This window comes from Oppia nitens, unplaced genomic scaffold (genome assembly GCF_028296485.1).
Source record: "Oppia nitens isolate AA-2021 unplaced genomic scaffold, nextdenovo-longstitch-racon4-pilon3 scaffold1_pilon_pilon_pilon, whole genome shotgun sequence".
In the NCBI taxonomy this organism is placed as follows: domain Eukaryota; kingdom Metazoa; phylum Arthropoda; class Arachnida; order Sarcoptiformes; family Oppiidae; genus Oppia; species Oppia nitens.
Genome location: NW_026533199.1, coordinates 13,277,645 through 13,300,533, shown reverse-complemented (window position 1 = coordinate 13,300,533; position 22,889 = coordinate 13,277,645). Strand labels below are relative to the sequence as shown.

The 22,889-nt window shown below is 24.6% G+C and overlaps 4 protein-coding genes across 4 annotated transcripts; 2 read left to right on the top strand and 2 right to left on the bottom strand.

Annotated features, from left to right (window-relative positions):
- Positions 1-6,639: 6,639 nt before the first annotated feature.
- LOC128951598 (interferon-induced, double-stranded RNA-activated protein kinase-like) lies at positions 6,640-7,911 on the bottom strand. Its single transcript, XM_054296846.1, has 2 exons — positions 7,506-7,911; positions 6,640-6,892 (listed from the first exon to the last, which is right to left on the bottom strand). The coding sequence occupies exons 1-2, from the start codon at positions 7,871-7,873 to the stop codon at positions 6,640-6,642; spliced, it is 621 nt and encodes a 206-aa protein (XP_054152821.1). The 5' UTR covers positions 7,874-7,911.
- A 932-nt stretch (positions 7,912-8,843) lies between these two features.
- Positions 8,844-9,831, bottom strand: LOC128951597 (probable E3 ubiquitin-protein ligase HERC4). Its single transcript, XM_054296845.1, has 2 exons — positions 8,902-9,831; positions 8,844-8,858 (listed from the first exon to the last, which is right to left on the bottom strand). Exons 1-2 carry the CDS (start codon positions 9,829-9,831, stop codon positions 8,844-8,846), a joined length of 945 nt encoding a protein of 314 aa, XP_054152820.1.
- A 4,098-nt stretch (positions 9,832-13,929) lies between these two features.
- On the top strand, positions 13,930-19,872 carry LOC128951596 (pancreatic lipase-related protein 2-like; the record flags this gene model as incomplete). The annotated part of the gene is made up of 10 exons (XM_054296843.1): positions 13,930-14,167; positions 15,913-16,266; positions 17,001-17,272; positions 17,618-17,687; positions 17,759-17,974; positions 18,272-18,424; positions 18,549-18,668; positions 19,107-19,310; positions 19,611-19,664; positions 19,805-19,872. Coding segments are annotated over exons 1-10 (1,749 nt in total), but the record flags the coding sequence as incomplete, so codon positions are not given.
- A 183-nt stretch (positions 19,873-20,055) lies between these two features.
- LOC128952473 (uncharacterized) lies at positions 20,056-21,173 on the top strand. Its single transcript, XM_054297875.1, has 2 exons — positions 20,056-20,297; positions 20,891-21,173. Exons 1-2 carry the CDS (start codon positions 20,149-20,151, stop codon positions 21,144-21,146), a joined length of 405 nt encoding a protein of 134 aa, XP_054153850.1. The 5' UTR covers positions 20,056-20,148; the 3' UTR covers positions 21,147-21,173.
- Positions 21,174-22,889: the final 1,716 nt, after the last annotated feature.

Here is a 22,889-nt window from a genome sequence, read left to right as displayed (position 1 = left end):
AAAATTTTATGATTTTATTTGTTTGTAAATCTAATCTATATTATAGCTTATTCATTGACCGAATATACACCATGTACCTGTACCTATAATAGTAATAATAATAATAATAATAATATAAATAACCATGATTATCAACCGGGTAATGTTGGCCGACCAATACCGGGTACCGAAATCAAAATCATCGACCCGTCCACTGGTCAATCGGTTGGCGGGTCCGACGACATTTCAGGCGAAATATATGTTAGAGGTAGTCAACTGTTTGCCGGTTATCTAAACAATGATATGGCTTATAGAGAGTCGATAGATGGGAAGGACGGCTGGTATCGTACGGGTGATGTCGGCTATCTGAACCAATCGGGCGATCTGTTTGTTACCGATCGACTCAAACAAGTGATGAAAGTTTTTATCGATAATTTAGTTAAAAATGTTAGTCCCGTAGAGATTGAAATGTTTCTGTTAACCCATCCATCCATTGCTGAGGTGGCTGTCGTAGGCCTAACCAATAGTATCAGTGGTTATCATTTGCCGCGCGCTTATGTTGTCCTGAAAACTGGTGGTCAAACAGTTAGCGAAACTGATATCAAACAATATGTTTCCGGTATATATATATATATATATATAAATATATATATATATATTATGTATATATAATACAGTATATTAGTTATTAGTTTTAATTAATATTTTAAATATATTTCATTTGATTTTACAGATACATTGGCCGCTACTAAACATTTGACGGGTGGAGTCGTGTTTGTCGATCGTATAAACCGTACGAGTATTGGAAAAGTTGACCGAAAATACTATAAATCATTGGTTGAAAATTAAAATAATTTTTATTTTATTAATATATAATTTATTAGAATTTTTATTTATTTATTTTTTTTGGATAATATAGATTTAGTATAAATATAATTACAAAAAAGAAATAATTTCTAAATCTAAAAATTATTAATTAGTAAAACTATCAAAATAAACTAATTTAAATAGATATTATTTTATTTATTAAGTAATTATTATTAATAATTTTAATTTATTAAATTGATAATAAAAATTTAATAGATATCTAAAATAATAGAATTATGATTTAATTATTTTTGTTTCTATTTATTGATTAAACATTTAGTATATAGTTATAAAATAATGATATCGTATATATATAGATTTCAGTGAATAACTAATAGCTCGTTAATTATTTGTCTATAAATTTTTTTTTATAAAAATGTCATTAAATTATATTTAAATGAACTTTATTTAAAATAAATCATCATATCTAATGATATTCTATTATTTTTAGATATTTATTAAATATTTAAATTTAAATTTAAAAAAAAATTGTACTTTGGCCGCCATTTTTAAATGTTCATTTAAAATATATCAAAATTTTAATTCTCATTTGTTATTCACTGAAATCTATATCTTTGGGAGAAATCTTAATTAGCGGCGCCAACGCCTACAGCGGATAGACATTTTTATATCAAAAAAATATATATATCGTATATCTAAGCGGCAATGACAGCGGCGATGCTAATAATTTTGATAATTAAATATAGTTAAATAATATATTAATTAAAAAAAAAGTGATCAAGGGCAATAGTAATTAGTCATCTTTTAATTAATTGTATGAAATTAGCAGATAATCGCAGTCTTACAATTTTTATTCAACAGTCGACTGTATATTATACGGACAATTATACAATTAATTTATTTAGTGAACAATTATAATCTTATTTAGTTTAAAATTATCTACAACATTACCCTTGGTCACTTTTAAATCTAATGTATTGTTGACTATATAATTAAAATTATTAGCATCGCCGCTTATATATATTATTTTATTAAAAATGTATCGCCGCTGTAGGCGTCGGCGCCGCTAATTAAGATTTCGCCGATTTTTATTATCAATTTAATAAATTAAAATTATTAATAATAATTACTTAATAAATAAAATAATAATTATTTAAATTATTTTATTTAAATTAGTTTGTTTTGATAGTTTTACTAATTAATAATTTTTAGATTTAGAAATTAATTTTTTTGTAATTATATTTATACTAAATCTATATTACCCAAAAAAATAAATAAATTATATAATAATAAACTAAAAATTATTTTTTTATTTCAACCAATGATTTATAGTATTTTCGGTCAACTTTTCCAATACTCGTACGCTTTATGCGATCGACAAACACGACTCCAGCCGTCAAATGTTTAGTAGCGGCCAATGTATCTGTAAAATCAAATTAAATATATTTAAAAAATTAATTAAAACTAATAACTAATATACTGTATATACATAACATGTATATAATATATATATATATATACCGGAAACATATTGTTTGATATCAGTTTCGCTAACTGTTTGACCACCATTTTTGAGTACTACATAAGCTCGGGGTAAATAAACACCACCCGAAAACCTCGTATCGGTTACGCCTACGACAGCCACTTCAGCAATGGATGGATGGGTTGATAAAAACAATTCAACCTCTACGGGACTAATAGCTTGGATAACATTTCCCGAACAAACTTTCATCATTGCTTTCAGACGATCGATAACAAACAGATCGCCCGATTGGTTACGATAACCGATATCACCCGTACGTAACCAACCGTACGGGTCGAACGATTCACTATAAGCTTTAGGATTGTTTAGATAACCGGCACATAAATATTGGCCTCTCAAACATATTTCGCCCGTAATGTTAGGGCCGACAACTGGCTGGCCGGTAGTCAAGTCGATAATTTTGATTTCAGTGTCACTAGTGTTGGCCGGTTGACCAACATTACCCGATTCGTATGGCTTATGTATATTACTATGACTACATGGTGTATATTCAGTTAGCGCATAATCTATATATTAAATATATAATTATTTATATTAAAAAAATATTAATTCAATATTCAATTGATTTTTTATAGAATATTTTAATAAATTTTTTTAAAAAAAATATTAATTTTATATATAAATAAAACTAGTAGTCTATACCTTCAATAAAAACTACATGTAATTTTGTAATAAATGTTTCGGCTATTTGGCGGCCAATGGCCGTACCGCCTGTATGTACCATTCGGGCACTGGTCAGGTCATACTGGGCTAACAGTCCTCTATTGACAATATCCGTAAGCAATAGACTGGATAATCAAAGACAATTAATACGATAGGTTTGAATTGCATGGCAAACAACTCAGGCATCGACACCATTGGGGAACAGTATTACCTGAGCTGCGGCCACAGCAATATAGTCAAGCAATCGGGCGGTACCTCCTATGTGACCCATAGGCGTTACAAACGATACAATCATTTGGTGTTCATTGGTTGGGAACCATGAATAACGACGTCCGATGATTGTCCGATGCGGTATCAGTGCACACTTGGGTTGGCCAGTAGTACCCGATGTGTGTATCAGAAAATGCATATCCGGGTCGACATCAAATTAGGGTATACTCGACACGGATCTGTCCCCGACATCCGCTACTAACTGTTCATAGGTTACATAGTTTTTAATCTTATTGTTGTTGTTGTTGTTATTCAATACACCATCAAAAACGACAACCAGTTTAATGTCCGCTTGTTTTGCATTATTAGTTGTCTGACTATTAGTGTTGTCGTTGTTGTCGTTGAAAATCCATTGAAATTTTGGTAAATCCTCAGCGGATGTCATTATGCAAGTAATGTCCGCTTCATTGACTTCATCGTGTATTTCATATTTTTCAAATATCGGACTCAACGGCATAAATATTAGGCCTAACCATTCAATGGCAAACCGGAGTACCGAATGTTCGATAGTATTATTACCACTGAATGCCACCCTATCCTGTTTGGTTAGACCCCTGTCTACCAGTGCTACAGCAATACTATGCGATAGTTGTATTAGTTTACCAATTGTTAGCTGTTTATCAGTTTTTGCTTCAATCTTCAAATAGATATTAAATATATTAATTAATTAATTGAATATTGATATTAATTTACAAATAAAATTTTTGTAATAAATTATATAAAAATTAAATTATTATATAACATACTAAACAAATATGATTTTTGTTGATTGTTTGCAATTTATCCCATAAATATTGACCAGCTGATTTAAATTTATTGCACAATTGATCATGGTCAGTTAATTTTTGATGTTAGAAATAAGTTATTAAAAAATTTACTTTTAAATTAAGATATACTTTGTATATTTTACTTTGAAATCATTGTATATTAACTATAAAAGATAAAATATGTAAGTGGTATTTTTTTGACATTATGTATTATTTTATCAATGTCATTTTATTTTATTTTTAAAAAAAGTGTGAGCAAGCAAAAATTCAGTAAAATAGCATAATAATTAAATATAATTTGATTTAACAATAAATAGTATTATTAATTATAGTTTTTTTTGTAAATAGTAGAAATATAATTTTTTTAAAACTAAAAAATATCCAAATAATAAATTAATAAATAAATAATATCTACACTAAATATTAAGTTAGTTATTAAAATTATTAAATATAAAAATTACTCTATAATAATATAAAGATCTCCGATCTAACTTTAAGAAATTTATTTAGCAATATATCATTAATGATCTTAATTTAGTTATTTAGTTATTTTAAATATATTTTTATGTTAATATTGGTATGCAATTCATTAACAATAAATATCTCAATTAATTATATGACTAATTATTTTTTTACATAAATATAATAAATAAATAAATGTCATTAACTTGTATTTAAAATAAATCATTTATCTTTTTGATAATAATTTTTATATTTTTAAGTTTTATGTCTCATTAATTTATTTATAGTATACAATAGCTATAGATATAGGGATCCCATACAGTGTATAACAATAAAGTTAAATTTCTATAGAAATTTTATTTATGAGAAATTTTCTAGAAACTAGAATACTATTACTATTACTATTACTATTACTATTACTATTACTATTACTATTACTATTACTATTACTATTACTATTACTATTACTATTACTATTACTATTACTATTACTATTACTATTACTATTACTATTACTATTACTATTACTATTACTATTACTATTACTATTACTATTACTATTACTATTACTATTACTATTACTATTACTATTACTATTACTATTACTATTACTATTACTATTACTATTACTATTACTATTACTATTACTATTACTATTACTATTACTATTACTATTACTATTACTATTACTATTACTATTACTATTACTATTACTATTACTATTACTATTACTATTACTATTACTATTACTATTACTATTACTATTACTATTACTATTACTATTACTATTACTATTACTATTACTATTACTATTACTATTACTATTACTATTACTATTACTATTACTATTACTATTACTATTACTATTACTATTACTATTACTATTACTATTACTATTACTATTACTATTACTATTACTATTACTATTACTATTACTATTACTATTACTATTACTATTACTATTACTATTACTATTACTATTACTATTACTATTACTATTACTATTACTATTACTATTACTATTACTATTACTATTACTATTACTATTACTATTACTATTACTATTACTATTACTATTACTATTACTATTACTATTACTATTACTATTACTATTACTATTACTATTACTATTACTATTACTATTACTATTACTATTACTATTACTATTACTATTACTATTACTATTACTATTACTATTACTATTACTATTACTATTACTATTACTATTACTGGCCAATCGGTTAACGGCGGCGGCGCGGGGACAGACATTTCAGGGGAAATATGTGTTAGAGGTAGTCAACTGTTTGCCGGCTATCTAAACAACTATAAGTCATATACAGAGACTATCGACGGTGAGGACGGTTGGTTACGTACGGGTGATATCGGTTATCGTAACCAATCGGGCGATCTGTTTGTTACCGATCGACTCAAACAAGTTATGAAAATTTGTTCGGGAAATATAACCAAAACTATTAGTCCCGTAGAGATTGAAATGTTTCTGTTAACCCATCCATCCATTGCTGAGGTGGCTGTCGTAGGCGTAGCCAATAGTATCAATGGTTATCATTTACCCCGAGCTTATGTAGTCCGCAAAAGTGATGGTCAAACAGTTAGCGAAACTGATATCAAACAATATGTTTCCGGTATATATATATAAATACATAAATAGAAAAATTAATAAACAAACTAATAATAATTAATTAATAAAAATAATAAATGTTAATTATTAATTAATTAATTATTTTCAGATACTTTATATAATACTAAGCAACTGACCGGTGGAGTTGTTTTTGTCGATCATATTCAACGTACAATTGTTGGGAAAGTTGACCGAAAATTTTATAGAAATTTAGTTTCAAATGAAATATTAATTTAATAAAAAACAATAATTTAAATACAATTTAATTTATAAAAAATTTTAAGTAATAAAAATATATTATCATATATTAAATAATAATTATGAAATAATTTTTTTTATAAATTATATTATAGAAAATATTTTTAGTTTAAAAACTAAAATTATATTATAATTATTATTTTGTTTAATTTGTGTTAACTATATTTTATTTATTATTTATTAAAAATAGCTTTTAGTTTAAATATTTTTTTCCCATACAATCAATCGTTTTAGACATTGATTTTAATTAATTCATAAATTAATTTATAATCATTAAGTTTAAGCATATTTAGATCGTTATGAAAATTTTCTGAATTCAAAATTTCATCAAATTTTATTAACCATCCATCAGTATTGTCAATAATTTGTGAACAATTAGGTCTATCTAATGGTTTTGTTGATGTAATTAATCGCAATTGTTTAGCTAAATAATTTATTTTATCATATAAATTGTGTCCAATGTAGCTGTTAATTGTTTCGGGTCTAAAATATAAAAAAGAAATATATAATTACTAATAATTACTAATAATTACTAATAATTATCCAAATAATTATCCAAATAATTATCCAAATAATTATCCAAATAATTATCCAAATAATTATCCAAATAATTATCCAAATAATTATCCAAATAATTATCCAAATAATTATCCAAATAATTATCCAAATAATTATCCAAATAATTAATTATCCAAATAATTATCCAAATAATTATCCAAATAATTATCCAAATAATTATCCAAATAATTATCCAAATAATTATCCAAATAATTATCCAAATAATTATCCAAATAATTATCCAAATAATTATCCAAATAATTATCCAAATAATTATCCAAATAATTATCCAAATAATTATTCAAATAATTATCCAAATAATTATTCAAATAATTATCCAAAGAATTATTCAAATAATTATCCAAATAATTATTCAAATAATTATCCAAATAATTACAATTAATTACAAAGAATTACATATATAGTTTATCAATGTTAATTAATTTTTTTTATAAAAAAATTAGTGAAAATTAAATCTATAATTTATATAATATATATATCTACAGTTTAAACTACTTATAAAGTACAATATACTTACTCTGGTATACATATATTGAACAATTGTTCGCCAATAATACCCAGACTATAGACATCGGATTTTTGACTATAGTGTCCATTGCAACGAACTTCGGGTGCCATATAACGTGGTGTACCTTTGAAACAACACTGACTATTATTATCATTGACAACAGTGGCCAGTCCTAGATCGGCCAGTTTTAGCCGATAGTCACGATAATAGCCAATGTTTGACAATTGTTTTTTGCCGCCGACACCAACAATCAATATGTTATCCGGTTTTAAGTCGGTATGTATTAATGGTTTAGGTTTTAGTTGATGTATATAATGGACACACTCTACCAGTTGATAGTATAGTCGACCGGATAGATAATATTCCAAACTAGACATTAGACGCGGGTTGGTTCCGATTGGATATGAATTATTGAAAATTTGATTTTTCTTATCTATGATATTTTTTAAATTATCCAGGCAATATTCCATCTGGATAAAATAGGATTGATTTTCAAACCACGAAAATATATGGTCGACAACATATGGGGAACGGGATCTGATCAACGATTGCATCTCTTTTTGATAGTTTAAGTAATCAGTCAATTGTTTTTCTAGATTAAAATTTTTTAAAATAATATATATAACAAATAATTTGATTAACTAAATTAATTATATAATAATGATAATACCGTTAAACTTTATCGATTTAATAGCATAAATAATGCCATTAGATTTATTTTTCACACGATAAACATTACCAAATGCACCATGGCCAATTGTATCCAAAACTTGAAAATCTCTATCTAGTTTTAATTGTCGACCTAAATTAAAAAAAATATTAAATTAATTATTATTAATTGTTATTAATTATTATTAATTATTATTAACTATTATTAATTATTATTAATTATTATTAATTATTATTAATTATTATTAATTATTATTAATTATTATTAATTATTATTAATTATTATTAATTATTATTAATTATTATTAATTATTATTAATTATTATTAATTATTATTAATTATTATTAATTATTATTAATTATTATTAATTATTATTAATTATTATTAATTATTATTAATTATTATTAATTAATTATTAATTAATTATTATTAATTAATTATTATTAATTATTAATAATTATTAATAATTATTAATAATTAATGTATAATTTTACCTGCTGTTTTACAATAATTATTAGCATCATAATTTGTGACTATTGAAAAATTTTGCAACAACTTATTAATTATTATCATATCTAGATTATTGTTATCATTGAATTGATGAAAACTGTAGGTTCTATAGGTTAAACCTAATTCATTGGAGTAGTAGTCAAAAAAATTTCTATAAACTGTTTGCTTTAGTTGATTACTATCTGTTAATTGATAAACAAAATTATCATTTTCAAACATAACCACCAATATAGTATTAGTATCAACTTTATGATAATATGTTGATAAATTTTCAATAGCTAGTATTTTTCCAGGAGGTAGATTGTCCAATAAAATAGGTTGTATCTGAAATGTATGGTCAGCACCGTTAGCTACTGTAGTCGACAGTTCACCACAATAGTACAATTGGCCTCTAGTTGTTAGGAAATGGGCTTTACGATCGGCCAAACGTATCGATTGTATTTGAATATTAGCTAAACCATCAATTAGTTTAGGTATATAAACATCATCCGAGTGCTGATGACCTAGATGATAATTATAATTTCGACCCCAACTGTATACCCGGCCCGTTCGGGTCAGGGCATAGGATGACCAATCGCAACAGTATATATCCATAATTGGCTCCGGTATGTCTACTTTGACAAGCATATGCATTTTAATATGGTTATTGTTTTCGTTGTTGGCAATGCTAGCGCTACCCAATTGACCATGTTGATTTGTACCGATAGCGTATATTTTGCCTGTAGTTGACAAAATCAGGGCGTGCTGTATGGCCAGGCTAATTTTCTGGACCTTAAACGGAAACTCCAGTACCCGGGGTCGTTTGATAAAGTCATCATCGGTTGGTTCAAAACCGGGATGTAGTATACGATCGAAACGGCCCCACATTAGTACAACACTGTAGTCCTGGCCATCAGGACCACCAATGGCTACCGTATAGTAATCTTCAACTAGTAGCTTATGTATGTTACGATTGCATAGGTCATCGATTAGTACGGGTGTTTCAACCGGGTCAGTATGACCCAGTCCCAGTTTATACCAATAGTTTGAACCGTAACCGTAAACTAGGTCGTCCGGGTGATGATCCAGGTTAAATATTACATTATAACCATTACGATCGCTGAATACGTGAAACCATTTTAGTTTTGCATTTTGATAATTAACTGTAGTCGACATTATAGTTATAACTTTAATTAAATTTTATATATAATTAATTAAATTATAATAATAATAATTAATTAAATTATAATAATAATAATTAATTAAATTATAATAGTAATAATAATTAATTAAATTAAATTATAGCTGTCAAAATTAATTTTCACACAAACCGTAGCTATACTGTACTTTATATTAACTAAACTATATATAAATATACTGATATTAATATAAAATTAATTTAATTAACATAACTACAATAAAAAATTATTATTATTTTTAAAAAATATATATATTTCTCTAACTGTGTGTAATAATTTTTTATTTTTAAGTTCAAATTTATATCACTTATAATCACTTTAAATAACTCTACTTGTAATATTATTGTATATATTGTGTATATATATGTATATTATATATATATATATATATATAAAATATAGTTATTTAAAGTGATTATAAGTGATATAAAGTATTATGATCAGGGTTTTAAGAAAATAAATGCCTGCCCTGGCAATGCCCAAATAGATGCCATAAATGCCTGGCATTTTGGGCATCTATTTTATTTGCCTGCCAATTTAAATTGCTAAAAAGCAACTGTATTTATAAAAATAATGTAATTTAGTGTTTTAATGTGTTAATTAAATTTACAATTAATTTATTTATTTCCAATGATATTACCTTTTAATTAAAGGTATACAAAACAAAAATACAAGCAAATATAGTATAAAAACAATGTTTTATAAATAAATTAATAATATAAAATTAAAATAATAGGTGTCACCACCTGAAAATAGATGCCCAGGGCATGGCAGAGGCAGGGCAGGCATTTGGCAAAATTGGCACCTATTGTTTATGCCTGCCATTTTTAAAACCCTGATTATGATATTTATAAAATAAAAATTTATGTGAATTTATTGATACAGTATATACAGTATATATTATTAATATATTATTATAATAATAGATTTTATCTAAAACAATTAAGTTGAACTATTTTATTTATATTTTAATATACTATATATATATATAAATATAAATAAATTATATATATATATATAAATAAAATATTAATAATATATATATATATATCAATAAATTCACATAAATTTTTCATTTTAGTTGTTAACCTAATTATATCAAAATTTATCAATTATTCAATTATATTCAATTGTGTGAAAAATGAAATTGATTAATTTATTGAAACTGATTAATTAAACACTTAAAATAATATTTATATTACTCTTATATAATAATATCTAATAATATAAAATATTTTCTATTTAAACATAATAGTTTTTTAATTTATATATATATATATATCTCCTAAGTGTTTAAAAATAATACATTAGACTTATGCTAAGTGTTCGAATTGTTGACCAGCGGTTATTCACGCGCGTTTATCAACCAATCAAAATAGATTTCTAATTTTCATTGATTTTGGTATAATGTACAGTGTGTAACAAAAATAATGTAACTAAAAAATAATTTATTTATTTAAATATCTTTAAATATTAAGCGAAGAATTGTGACAATTAGATCCAATTATCATCTAATGGTAAAAATAAGTAAAGAAGTTGAGGAATAAGTATAATTATCATCAAATGGTAAAAACAGTTTAAGAAGTTGAGGAATAGATCCAATTATCATCAAATTGTAAAAATAGCTTAAGAAGTTGAGGAATAGATCCAATTATCATCAAATGGTAAAAACAGTTTAAGAAGTTGAGGAATAGATCCAATTATCATCAAATGGTAAAAATAGCTTAAGAAGTTGAGGAATAGATCCAATTATCATCAAATGGTAAAAATAGCTTAAGAAGTTGAGGAATAAGTATAATTATCATCAAATGGTAAAAACAGTTTAAGAAGTTGAGGAATAGATTCAATTATCATCAAATGGTAAAAATAGGTGAAGATGTTGAGGAATAGGTCCAATTATTATAAGATGGTTATAATAGCTGAAGATGTTGAGGAATAGGTCCAATTATCATTAGATGGTAAATTAACTGATATGTTTAAAAAATGGTCCAAAACATTGAATTAACTTTATAAGTTTTGTAAATTGTTATTATTATTATTATTTAAGAATTGATTGTATTTTCATGTCATTTGTCATTTCTGACTATCAGCAAATGATGTCATTGTTGTTCTCATCAATCGATTAATTCTGCTGTTTAAATGATAATTACCATTTAAATGTTAATAATTCAACTTTTATTAATTGATATTAAAATGATGATTTACAAAACCAATTACTACAAATACAATCTATAATAAATGGACAAGTAATTAGTACAGATTTAACGCCATTACTCAAAACATCGACATCTTGTTATTAACTTCTTCAGTTATTTTTACCATTAGATAATAATTAAATCTATTCCTCAACATCTTCAGCTATTATTACCATCTTATGATAATTGGACCTATTCCTCAACATCTTCAGCTATTATTACCATCTTATGATAATTGGACCTATTCCTCAACATCTTCAGCTATTATTACCATCTTATGATAATTGGACCTATTCCTCAACATCTTCAGCTATTTTTACCATTTAATAATAATTGGATCTAATTATCACTAAAAAAATAATTTTTAATTTAGTTAACATTTTTTTGTCACACACTGTATTAACAATTTAACCGTTAAAAAATTTAATCAATTTTGATTGGTTTGTATGGTTTTAATTTTGATCACATGGTTTTGTGAAAAATTCACAGAATAAGCAGTTAGCGATATATTATTTTTTGTGAATTTTTCACAAATACTATCTCACGAGATATACAGTATATTAGACATTATATATAATTATAATACTATCTACAAAAAATAAATTAGACATTATATATAAATATTATCAAATAATAAATAGTCAATTTGATGATAATATTAATTAATTAATATTGATAGATAAAAAAATATTTATTTTTTTAATTAAAATACAGTATAATGCATTTTAATAAATTTAATAGAAATTATTGTTACCTAGCTAAAATAAAATAATAATAATATACATATAGATATAATAATAAATTTTGATAAAATTAGTAAAATATATATATGAAAAACAGTATTTTGTTGATACAAAAGTTTTAATATTAATTAATATTTTTTTTAAATAGTATTTTTATACTAAATAAATAATAGTAATAATAAAAGTATTATTTTTTTTTGTAAATGTAAAATTAATTAAATTACATTTACAGTGTTTAAAAATAATTGTAAAAAAACATAAAACTGTTGAGCATGTCAATCTAATTATTTTCAATTTTTATTATTTAATAAAATATTTACTAATAATAAAAAATATATTACAGTTTGATAATAAGTTAATAAATTAGCTATAATAACATTTTTAAGAAAAAAAATTGTAAATTAACTATTCAAATTATAATAAAATTATAATAATTTTTATTTAATTGAACTAAATAAAGTAAAATAATTAATATTTGGTAACTTTTCTATAGAAAATATATAATAAACTTTTTAAAATATTTATATTATATTAAATATTATTAATATAATTTAATCTATTTATTTAAAATAAAAGAAATTTTTATTTTTTTTATTATTATTTATTAACATTGATGTTGTTGTTGTTTATTGTCAATTATTTATCAAGGTTAATCAATATATATGCTTATTATATATATATATTTAACTATTATATTAGTTATTTAATATGAATTTCCTTATTATAAAATCAAGTATTCAATATATAGAGTACAGTAATAAATAAATAACAATAGCATAGATTTAATTTTAGTTTTTATATATATATATATATATAAATAACACAAACATTATTGAAATACATAATAAAATTTTATAATATATTTTTATATATCTAATAATAGATGAAATTTTTTATTTGAATATGAATTTTATTTAATAAAAATTTAATATATAGTGTAAAGTATTTATTTGTAGAAAAAAATTAACTAAAAATTATTAATTATTTTTGTAAATAATTTTATTTAATACAAACAAACAATCATATATGTTAATCAATAAATTACATAGATTATTTTTAATAATAATAATTATTATTATTAGTATTATATTAGATATTAATAACTATAGCTTATGTGATGATGATAGCAGTATCATCATGAAACGACGTCTAAAAATTATACCACAACTACAAGTGCCCCAACAGTATGAACTATGGGAATCGCAAGGTGCCCATAGAGGACAGGTAGTCCTACAATTTGATCGTAACAATCATAGTCAGGTACAGTTTGAATTGTTTGGTGATCAACAACAACAACATAGTAGTAGAAAATGGATCATGGTCAATTCAAATGGCGATATTATGGTCAATGAACCATGGGACTATGATCAGCTAGGTACAAATAAATCAATTGTGTTTTGTGTTAAGGAAAGTGATTTTAAATATAAAGGTAGTTTTAAAAAAAATTGATTTTTTAATATGCTAAATTTTGTTTTTTTTTAATTTTTTCTAGTTAAAAAATTATGGCCAATTGTATTCAAAATTAATCGACCTGTACCATTAGAGATTAAACAGCTAGATAAATTAGACAATGATAATCTAATTGTATCAGCATCATCATCATCAAAATTTAATTTTACTAAAATTTGTTTAAATCAAAGTTTTATATTATTAACTATTAATTTTTTATTATGTAATTTAATTGAATGTTTTTAAAAAATTAAAAATTGTTTTTTTATATATCAATATAAAGTAAGTAAAAAAATGGAAAATAAGTTAAATATAAAAAATAACATATGTTTTATTTAAATATTATAATAAAAATTTCAATCATCAATATTAATTTATATATATATATATATATATATATATATATATATTAAAACAGACATCTAAATATTAACTGTAAAAAACAAATAATAATTATAATTAAATATATATTTAAAAAATCAAACGTTATTACTATACAACAAAAAATTAAAATAAATAAATAAATGCCATTTAAGTTATTAAATATTAATTAATAGACTAATTATTATCATTATTATCATTATTAATACATACAGATATTTAGAGAGAGAGAGAGAGAGAAAGAGAGATAAAGAGAGATAAAGCAAAAGTTTAGTAAAACACATAAAAGTATATATATTTATAATTAATAATTAATTTTTCTAATTAATAATTATTTGTATATTTTTTTAACAAAAAAAAATATATTATTATTATTATTATTATTATTAGTTCAACAACAACAATATAGCTATAAAATAAACAATTTTTAACTGGATCATCATGGCTCAATTAATATTATTGTAAACAAGTTTTTTTTTAAAAATAAAATGATTTTTAAATTTAAATCTAGCAATAATACCTGATATTAAAAAAATACAGTATAAATACTATTATATATATATTTACAATAAAAAAATAACTTAATTAAGTTATAATACTTTAATTTTTTGTTTAATTAAATTACTAATATTTTTAGAAAAAAATGATTAATAACTTATTCAAATATTCAAAATATTTTTATGTTTTATTAACACTTGTTTTTTTGTTTGTTTTAGTTTTTATGCAAAATAATGTAATATAGTATAACAATTATAAATATTTAATTTTTAATTTGATTTTAGATTTTATAATTATTAGATAATTTTTTTGTGTATAAAAGATAATAACTTTTAAAAAAATTAATAATATTATAAAATAAATATAATGTACTGTATTTTATTAACAGATATTAACAATTTTTTAAATTTTTAATAAAGTAAAAAATTAATTAATTAATTTATCAAACATGTCTTCTTTATATTATTGAAATTTTTTATAAATATTTTGTTATATATATATATATAAATGTATGTAAATGTTATTATATACAGTATATAAATAAATAACAATAGTTATTATATATATATATATATATATTTTTATTGGCATCATAATTAATATAATGAAATTATCTATATATTTTATTTTAATTTGTAAGTATAATATTAGTTAATTATTTTTATTTAAAAATAAATAAATAAATACATATATGAAATATTTATTGCTGACATTTTTGTTGTTGCAATAATAATAATAAAATAAATAATATAAATAAGCATGCTAAATATTTTTTTTAAATTTTATTTTAAGCTATAATATTTGCCTATTACACTATTGTAAAATGCAATAGTAAGAAAAATAATAAAAATAATGATGATGATGACGATGGTCTGGCCGCTACGGCACCCGATTTACCCGAAGTGGCCCTGAAATCGCCGACTAAATCGCCGACCAAAACTGGAACGCCAGCAACCGATTATACTAGTATTTTAAGCAAAACTAAAACAACAGCAACAACAAAAAAGTCACATCGGGGGGGACTGTTTGAACGTATTTTTCATAAGACCCCCAAAAAATCCCAGACAAATGAGGATGGTGATGTACAATTGAAGGCATTTGTTACCGATGAAACGGAACAGGAGGGTTTTCTTGAGGGAATCAAAAGTTAGTTATTTTTGTAATATTTATGGGTGTGTGTGTGTGTGTGTGTGTTAGTAGGTGCCGGGTTCAAATCCCCACTAAGGCTGTTTTTTTATTATTGTTGTTCTTGCTAACACGTAACACTAGGCATTGTCCCACAATGTTTTTTTTCCTAGCCATTCATAAGTAAATTTAGAAGCATTTTGTTTTTTATACTATTTATATGCGTGCGTGCGTGTTGGTAGGTTCCGAGTTCAAATCCACACTAAGATTGATTTTTATATTATTATTGTTGTTGTTATTGCTAACACGTAACACTAGACCCTTCCCACATATTTCAGTCAATTATAATAATTCATACTCATAGAGAAAAAAAATTAATAAATTATCTAGACAATAACAAAATAAAATAATTGTTTATATATATATATATATAATTGCACTTTGTAGTTTAAATGTGCCTCTCCAAAAAATGAATATATAAATATACAGTCTATAGGCGTTAAAACTGTAGTAATTTTATTTTAATTATACATTTTTATGTAGTTGCATTATCTATTTATATACATATATAGCTTTACTTTATTTTTTATTTACTAGTTTAAATTTTAGTTGTTATATTTATTTAAAAAAAAATTTATTTATTAAAATAGAATCAATAGATAAATATACACAAGTTTACTGATTTTTACACTATTCTAAATTTTAGTTTTTATTTTTTTTAAATATACATTTATTTATTAAAATTTAATCTATAGATAAATTGACAAAAGTCTGTTTCCATAAAAGTATCGGTTGTTTTTATTCGCGTGATTTCAATGAATCGGAACGTATATTACCAATACTACCCCAATCGCCGGATATTATTAAACCAGTTTTTCACATGTATACACCTAATAGCAAGATAATCGGCGAAACGTTAAAATGGAATGCTACCATTGATCAGCTCAGGGCTACAAAATTTGATGAATCTCTGAGGACAGCATTTATTGTACACGGATATCAAAGTGGTTACGCCATGTGGATGGAGGTAATTATATACCTAACCTAACCTAACCTAACCTAACCTAAACCTTTCTCTCTCTCTCTTTCTCTCTCTATCTTTCTCTCTCTCTCTCTTTCTCTCTCTTTCTCTTTCTTTCTCCCTCTTTCTCCCTCTTTCTCCCTCTTTCTCTCTCTCTTTCTCCCTTTTTCTCTCTCTTTCTCTCTCTCCTTTTTCTCTCTCTCTCTCTCTCTCTCACACACACAGATAAATGCATATTTATAAACAAAAACAAAAGATAATTTTTATCTTATTTTTAAATAATAAATTTTTACTAAATTATAATTTAAAAATTTTATTTTAAAATATATATATATATATAATTTATTATAGAATATGAGAGACTATATATTGTATAAATCAAACGATACATACAATGTTGTGGTTGTTGTCTGGGAAGATGGTAATTAAAATAATAATAATAATTAATTAATTAATTTTAATAATAACTTTTAATAAAAAAATAAATACCAGGTGCCCGAACACCTATATACAATCTGGCAGCTACTAATACACGTGTAGTCGGTGCCTGTATCGGATCGTTTATCAATAGGCTGTCCACCGCTTTTAATACGTCAAACGATCGAATCTGGTTGATAGGCCACAGTCTGGGCGCCCATACGTGCGGTTATGCCGGCAAACGTCTAAAAGATCCTAAACTATGGCGAATTACGGCACTGGATCCGGCAGGTTTTTGCCCCCTTCCTATCCACTACTACTATAACGACTTACCCCCCGCTCCCCCTATACCTATTCCATACCTATTCCATACCTATTCCATACATATTCCATACCTATTCCATACCTATTCCATACCTATTCCATACCTATTCCATACCTATTCCATACCTAATTAGAAATTATAAACAATTTGATATAATTAATTATAATTTAATAATAATAAACCCCCTTGACCCATTACCAAACCAAACCAAACACAACACAACACAACCCACCCATATAACCCCCATTTCTAAAAACACACAGGTGTGGCATTTCAGTTTAACAATAGCGTGATGCGCCTGGATCATAATGATGCCCAGATAGTCGATGTTATACATACCGATGCTGCACTATCCTATGTTGAAGGTTTCGGTATTCACGATACACTCGGTCATTATGATTTCTATCCAAATGGAGGTTAGTACAGTATATATATATATATATATATATATATATATATATATAATTATTAAGGGATGGGGGGTTAGGATGTTTCATGCTAAAAAACTAACAATTTATTTTTAATTATTTTTGTGGATAGGTTCATGGCAACCTGGCTGTCCCATATCGCACAGTATTGCCCGAAAGTTTACATCGACAGTATTTGGCGGTGATATTACGTGCTCACATTCACGCGCCTGTCTATTAATGGTTGATCTAGGTATGTACTTGTGTGTGTGTGTGTGGGTGTGTGGGTGTATAATTATGTTTGTATGTATTTATGTATGTATGTGTGTGTATGTGTGTGTGAATATGTAGGTATTTATGTATGCATGTGGGTAGTGTGTGTGTGTATGTATGTATGTATGCATATGTGTGTGTATGTATGTATGTATGTATGCATATGTGTGTGTATGTGTGTAGTTATGTATGTGTGTAGTTATGTATGCATGTGTATGTGTATAAGTATGTATATATGTATGTATGTATGTATGTATGTATGTATGTATGTATGTATGTATGTATGTGTCTCTGTGTGTGTGTGTACTGTGTGTGTGTGTGTGTGTGTGTGGTGTAGTTATTTATGTATATGTTTATATATGTGTTTTATTGTTGTTGTTATTATTATATTATTTTTTATGTCATATAATTACTTAAGATAAACCTGAAGATACCTGTAAAGCAATTGGCTATCAGTGCGAATCGTATAATACGTTTTTGGAGGGCCGGTGCGCTAACTGTGCCCAATCTCGATGCAAACCAATGGGCATTGATCCGGATTATTGGTTAGACGATAAACCAGATCCGTCGGCATTGAATAAAAAATATTTTCTAACAACTGGCCGTTATATTGACTATTGCCGTAAATATATATATATATATATATTTTTAATTAATTAATATCATATGAAAATTTTTAACAATATTTATTATAATATTAAAATATCAAAATTCTAACTAAATTTTGATTAAATTAATATAATTTAAAAATAGTTTTAATCAAAAAAATTAACACATTAGATTCAATTAATCTAATAGTTAATAATTCAATAATATATTGATTAATAATTATTCAATTGTATAGTATTTTTTATAATTTTTTTCTCTATATTTAATTTAATTAAATTAATTTTATAAAAAATTTAAATTTTTGTATATTTAGTTTATCATTATCAAATTGCCCTAGACATATCGGACAAATCGGATTTGGTTTCAGGTAAATTTACTTATTTTAAAATAAACATAAAATAATAAAACGTAATTATTATTATTTTTAAAAAAAATTATTTGATAATTAATATCCTAATAATTATTTTTAATTTTAATTTTATTTATTTTTAAAAAAAATTATATTAGGCCTACTAAATATTACACTAAAAGTTACAATTGACAATCAAAGTATCAGTAGTAGTAGTACTAGTAGTAGTAGTATTAATACTACAAATACTAGTAATAATAATAATAAAAAAAATAATAAAAATAAAAATTTTAAAATTTTTATTAATAAGAAGAATAACAATAATGATGATGATGATAATAATAAAAATAATAATAATAATAAAAATAATAATAATAATAAAAATAATAATAATAATGATAAAAATTTTGATTATAATAAAAGCAACAACGATACAATTGAAACGTTTGAATTTCAGAGAGTAATATCGAAAACTGAACCTGGTAAAATACATACCCTGCTAATGACTAGTGAGGTTAGGATTACGCAATTTCAGTCATTAACTCTACAGTGGTTACGATTTGGCGAATTTGATAGAAATAGACAGAATCGCGGTTATAGGCTATATGTCGAACAAATTGAAATTGCATACATGAGCCATATTGATCAAAGGTTAAGTTAAAACATTTTTTAATTAATAATTAATTAATAATTAATTAATAATTAACTAATAATTAATAATTAATTAATAATTAATTAATAATTAACTAATAATTAATTAATAATTAACTAATAATTAACTAATAATTAATTAATAATTAACTAATAATTAACTAATAATTAATTAATAATTAACTAATAATTAACTAATAATTAACTAATAATTAATTAATAACTAACTAATAATTAATTAATAATTAACTAATAATTAGTTAATAATTAACTAATAATTAATTAATAATTAGTATTATAATTACTATTATTATTACTATTATTATTACTATTATTATTACTATTATTATTACTATTATTATAATTATTACTATTATTATTACTATTATAATTACTATTATAATTACTATTATAACTATTACTATTATAACTAGTATTATTATAACTATTACTATTATAACTATTACTATTATAACTATCACTATTATAACTATTACTATTATTATTATTACTATTACTATAATTACTAAAAAAAAACACTTATTACATTTTGTACAAGCTTAATTTTTTTTTTAAATATTTAAAATTAACAGTGTTAGAAATGATCATAGTGCCGTATTTTGTCCAAAAGATAATATTATGGGACAATTGTTGCCTAATAAAAATGAACTAGATTATATTAGATGCAATAAACAATTGCTTACCTGGGCCCGGGATCGTCCATCTAATAACCTAGTACCATTATCGCATGCCACTGATCTACATAATATTGGTTTGGTTGAAGGTAAAAACCCGGTTTTCAATAAAGTACCTGGATCATATTATTCTGGATTTACCCTAATCTATTAGTAGTTTATTTGTTTAATTGATTATTATTATTATTTTTATAAACCAAATTTTAAATGTGTATAATAAATATTTTTTTTTTTTAAATTAAATACTGTTAATTAAAATAAATAAAATTAAAAACGTTAAAAAAAAGTCATAATTAAAAGTTTTTATAACTAATATTTTGTTTATTGAAAATTAATAATAATTATAATAATTATTTATTAATAAAATTATTTTATTTACATTTTTGTTTAACTTCAAAAATGTTATTTTTTTTTAATTTTAATTATTTAATTTATCAACATAATACAGCATATATTTAACTATAATAATATTACAATACAAACAACAACAATAATAATTATAATAATAATAATAAAAATAATAATAAAAATAATAATAAAAATAATAATAAACTTAATAATTGATACAATAATAACAACAACAACAAAATTTTAAATTATTTAATACCACTAATTATTTAAATATATGTATGATTTTTGTTAAAAATATAACACTAAATATATTTATTTATTTTTTGAATATAATTATATAATTAAAAATTCAACAAAAATAATTGATCTAATAATTTCATTGATTGATTAAATATAATAATAATATAATATATAATAATATAAATATAAAACATAAAAAAAAACTATTTATTGACATTTAAAAAAACTAAATGCTTCGGTAGATGATCGGCACCCCCCCCCCCCGATAGGGCAGGGGGTGGACGGGGTCTCTCATTTATTAAGTTATTGACAGTCGATAGCAGTGTCGGAAACAGTCCTGGGACGTCGCAAACGAGTTGCGCTTACCATCGAAACACTCGTCCAGATAGGCGTAACAACGTTGATCACGTGATGAATAGGACCAACGTTTTGTTTGGATCGGCGATGACCGGTCCCGGACCCGGCACCCGGTAGTCACCGATATCTGTTCACGGGAACAGTAGTCGGGTCGTGGTTCGGTCCACCAGCGTAGACCGGTAACGAGATCTGGTCGTAGTTGATCGAGATTACGTATTTTGGCACGTACCAGAAAATGCGGACGTGTATTGTGCAGCTTCACCGGTAGGTCAATCGTCCCGCCACCACCGCCACCATCATCAGCATCAGGTGCTGTAGTAGTAGTAGTAGCAGTAAGTATGCGTTGATAGTGTTGTTGTTGTTGATGGGATGGCTGGCGATGTATGGGTCCAATCGGTTGGTGATTGTGTTGTTTGTTTGGTGCCACTACTCGACTACTACCACCACCCGGTGCTGTAGCTGTATGGCCGGTGGCCATGGCCTGGTTTGACGGTACGGCCTTATCATAGTATTGTCGGTTGTCATTGTCATCATCGTTGTTGTCATTGTTGTCTGTATAGTATTGGTTTAGATTATAGCCATCTGATGGTGACTGTCCACTAATAGACTGTCCGTTAATAGGCTGACTATTTATAGGCCTTCCACTACTACCACCTCTAACTGCTGGTAGTTGTTTGCCGTCACTAAACTCATGGCCGTCGGCAGCGTCACCCCCGCCGCCGCCGCCGTCCACCATATGCTGTCGGCTCATATACTGTCTGATTCCTAACTGATCGATAGTCTGCGGTAAATGGTAGCCACCACCACCACTACCACCACCATCACCACCACCACCACCAGCAGCGCCATCATCATTGTATGGACGATAAGTTGGTGATTGTGGTTGTGGTGGTGGTTGATGAGGAACGGGATACAGATTATTAGGATTCAAGCGTCTCATATATTGATG